This window comes from Alligator sinensis, unplaced genomic scaffold (assembly GCF_000455745.1).
Source record: "Alligator sinensis unplaced genomic scaffold, ASM45574v1 scaffold611_2, whole genome shotgun sequence".
NCBI classification, from domain to species: Eukaryota; Metazoa; Chordata; order Crocodylia; family Alligatoridae; genus Alligator; species Alligator sinensis.
In genome coordinates this window covers 2,126,080-2,130,325 of record NW_005841869.1, presented here as the reverse complement: position 1 = coordinate 2,130,325, position 4,246 = coordinate 2,126,080, and the positions used below count along the sequence as shown (strand labels likewise).

At 47.2% G+C, this 4,246-nt stretch overlaps 1 protein-coding gene across 1 annotated transcript; it reads left to right on the top strand.

The window, feature by feature from the left end:
- Positions 1-6: 6 nt before the first annotated feature.
- ZBTB26 (zinc finger and BTB domain containing 26) lies at positions 7-2,674 on the top strand. Its single transcript, XM_006016899.2, has one exon. The coding sequence runs from the start codon at positions 33-35 to the stop codon at positions 1,353-1,355; it is 1,323 nt and encodes a 440-aa protein (XP_006016961.1). The 5' UTR covers positions 7-32; the 3' UTR covers positions 1,356-2,674.
- Positions 2,675-4,246: the final 1,572 nt, after the last annotated feature.

Below are 4,246 nucleotides of genomic sequence, written 5' to 3'. Positions count from 1 at the left end.
ATCCCTTGCTTTGTCCCGCCGGTGGGGCCAGGATGTCGGAGCGCGCCGACCTGCTGCGCTTCAAGTTCGACAACTACGGCGACTCGATGTTGCAGAAGATGAGCCGGCTGCGCGAGGAGAACAAGTTCTGCGACGTGGTGGTGCACGTGGACGACGCGGAGGTGCACGGGCACAAGATCGTCTTCGCCGCCGGCTCCCCCTTCCTGCGCGACCAGTTCCTGCTCAACGATTCCCGCGAGGTGAAGATCTCCATCCTGCAGAGCTCCGAGGTGGGCCGGCAGCTGCTGCTGTCCTGCTACAGTGGCGTCCTGGAGTTCCCCGAGATGGAGCTGGTGAATTACCTGACGGCCGCCAGCTTCCTGCAGATGAGCCACATCGTGGAGCGCTGCACGCAGGCCCTCTGGAAGTTCATCAAGCCCAAGCAGCCGCTGGAGGGCAAGGAGGACTGCGAGCGGCAGAGCGACTCCTCGGAGCTGAAGGAGCCGCCGGGCGACGAGGACGACTCCCTGCAGCAGGACTCGCCGGGCGTCCAGCCCTCGGAAGACAGCCTGGACATGGAGGATAGCGACATCCAGATCGTCAAGGTCGAGTCCATCGGGGAGGTGTCCGAGGTCAGAAACAAAAAGGACGCGGCCCCGTTCATTTCTTCCGAGCAGACCGCTCTGCATTCCTCCGAGCCGCAGCACTTTTTAATCAACTCCACGGTGGAAAACCGAGCAAATGAAATCGAGCAGAACCACCTCCACAACTACGCCCTTTCCTACGCCGGCGGCGACAATATCGTGATGGCTTCTAAAGAGATGTTTGGCCCCAACAATCGAGGCATAGACAAAGGGCTCCAGTGGCATCATCAGTGTCCCAAATGTACCAGGGTGTTCCGGCACCTGGAAAACTATGCTAATCACTTAAAAATGCATAAACTGTTCATGTGTCTGCTGTGCGGCAAGACGTTCACTCAGAAAGGCAATCTCCACCGGCACATGAGGGTACACGCGGGGATCAAACCTTTTCAGTGCAAGATCTGTGGGAAAACGTTCTCTCAGAAGTGTTCCTTGCAGGACCACCTAAACCTGCACAGTGGAGACAAGCCCCATAAATGTAACTATTGTGACATGGTTTTTGCACATAAACCTGTCCTGAGGAAACACCTTAAACAGCTACACGGTAAAAATAGCTTTGACAATGCCAATGAAAGGAATGTTCAAGATATAACGGTTGACTTCGACTCATTCAGCTGTAGCACCGCTACAGACAGTAAGGTCTGTCAGCCAGCGGATGCGAGCCAGGTACTAGATGCAGGAAAACTGGCCCAGGCTGTGCTCAATTTAAGGAGCGATAGTACTTGTGTCAACTAAGCAGCTGCGCTGCGGAAGCAGCCCTTTGGAAGTGTCCTGGGTGAGAGGGACAAGTTTGGTTCGGTCTCTTTGCCAAGCAGGTGGCCTACTCCGTAAGGCTGTATACAGGAGGATTGAATTACAAAGCGTAACAGGTCTTCAGCCTTCATTCTAGTCGCTGTTATTCACCAAAAATATCATCTTCCTGCAAGTTTCTACCTGTGCCCCTAGTGTGGATAATGGGGTTATATTGACTGCCTCATTTTCTCCGATTGAGTCTTGGGCAGTGATTCTCAACTGAGGTCCCTCCAAGGCTGCTGTGGTGTCCGGCCCCTGTGCCAGGAGGAAAACAATCACTTCTCCTCCTGCCAGGCACCCCAGCATCCCACAGGCAAGAGGTTTCACCTGGCTGCGCCCCACGCCCAGCAGCTCCCACATCAGTCCATGATCTGGCAGTGTGCTCTGCTGCATGCGGACAGGCAGGTGGATGGACAGCTTGTCCCTCCAACCCCGCCTTCTCCCATGCTTCTGAGGCTGGCAGGGGGGGGGTTGCAGGTGTGTGTGGCCCCAGAGGTGCAGTGTTTTCCCCCTTGCGTATAGACCAGGGGCTGGGAGGGGACAGGCAGTGGAAAAAGTAGAGTACAGTGGGGTAAAGTCCTGCCCCCACCCTCCTCGCCTAGCATCAGTTAGGTTCTAGCTCAGTGGTTCTCAGCTGGTATGCCACTAATTTTCACAGAGCTATAAAGGGGTGCCTTGAGTCTAAACAGGTTGAGAACCACTGATCTTGGGACTAATGTTTTCTGACAGACTTGCTGTAGGCTGCAGAGAATCCACCTGTACAGTTAACGGTCTCTCTGCAACTGGGCTGATGGAGAAAACAGCCAGACAAGTCTTGAGACACAGAAACCCACCTTTTCCAAAAGCACTGGATATTTTGAGAGCACTCCATGTAGTTAACCATTAATTTGTGTATCAAGACAGTTGTTTTCCGATCCTACCTTAGGCCCCTAAAGTTAAATGCTTTTTTCTGTGTCACTTCTTGTCCCTTCTAAACTGTGTTACCAAATTCCCTCTGCTAATCAACCCTACCCCAATTCTCAGGGTTTTTAACATAGATGTGCATTACAAGAAACTAAAGCCCTGAATAGTCTAGCTTGGTCAGTTAATGATTTTGTGGGATTCTTGATGATGATGATAAAGCATAGCCCTTCAGGAGTGAGACTGACCACCTAGAATCAAGGTATGAGTTTTCTGTTGGGGCTACTAAAAGGGCACTTACCACTGTATGTACTGAGACATGCTGAAGACTTCAAAATAAAACTATTGTCCATCTTCTGTAAGCATTGTTCACGGAAACCATAGTTGTGACCTTCATATTTAGTTTTAAAGCCAAGCTGGAGTGGGAAATATTGTCATTTGACACTGTGAAAAGAATGTTTCAGCAGCTGAGATGTACAACTTCCTCCGATTTTTAATTAGTTTTCACTCCTGTATTAACTGTCCTTGACATCTTATGGGGCCACATATCAAGTAAGTTGGGGTGGGAGCAAAAATTTGTTATACTAACCCACACTGTGCAGTGTTAAGTTATGATATCTGATTCTTCAGACTTACAAAATACGGTCCCTGAAAAATGGAATTGACATCCTGTATAATAGTTGGATTTGACTTTCTAAAACTTGAAGTTTGGAGCAAGTCACAGATAGGAATTTCTGTAAGTTATTGCATTTTTATTGTCTGCTCAGTGGTGCTTCTTGTACTCTGCCTTAAATGCATCAGACTTAGAGGAAGTAGAGTGTTAACTGGAACCGTGGCATTATACTGTGTTGCTGTCAGAAAGTAACAGGGACAATTCCATTTAGATAGCTTCTATTCCAAATGGGGCAGAAAGAACGACTTTACTTTCTTATGAAGAATGCTGCTCACAGCAGAGGTTCATACTTGTACTGACTTGCGGCATAGGTCGGTAACCTATTGATTGACCCTTGGTAAAGAATAGCTCCTAATATTCAGATCAAATGTTACTTCCAGTGCAGCTGTTTTCCAGGAGGTCCTTCATGAAACTGAATTATGCTTCCAGTTTAGTTTAATGCTCTGCATGTGAGTTTGAATGAGAAACAAAAAGGCTCTTATTTTATGGTTAACATGTTGAACAACAGGTATGCTCAACAGTCTTTTATAGTAAAAAAAAACAAACAACCTGCATTTAATTACCAAGAAATAAGTTTTAAAAGGACTTTGTAGCCATTGGACATTCTTTGTGAAGGCATTATGGTGTACAATTAGAGGAGTGGTAATCTTACAGATCTAATTTAGACCCCCAAATAGAAGAGAGGGAGGAGAGCTATGAAAGTGAAGAATCAGCTTTTTGAGTTAAGAGTTTTAAACTGTTCTGTTGGACTGTTACATGGAGAAGCGTGGATTAAATAATGGTAGTGATGTCAGGGTATTAAATCGCTGAGTTCTGGCCATTCTGTTCAGGTTCAAAATATATTTTAAGGTGGTAATTGTCCGGTTCCAAAAGCAGAGACTAGAATTGCATAAAAATATGAATGCTTAAAAAATGTTGCAGAGGAGGATGCTCAAACTGTTCAGATGCATCTGGGTGAAGGACATCTGCTAAAGAGCATACCCTTCAGCCTGGAAAAGGACAACAGGCTAAGGGGTAGACCATGCAGGATGGGGCTAGATGACCTAGCACAATGGTACAGTATGGATCTAAGCAGCAAAAAGCAGAGCAGAATGGAGAGGTAGGACTATAAAACATGACTGCTATGGTTGCTAGAACAAACAGGCAAAAGAAGGAATAGAGGAGAGGCAGGGGGGAAAAAAGATGGTCATTACTTTATTCCTAACTTGTGAATCTTAAAATGTAGTTTGGGGCTATTATAAATCCAAAGGCAACTTTAGGA

What these genes read in the sequence shown, in the direction of transcription:
- ZBTB26 (XM_006016899.2), top strand. Translation starts at nt 33, where the DNA reads ATGTCGGAGCGCGCCGACCTGCTGCGCTTCAAGTTCGACAACTACGGC.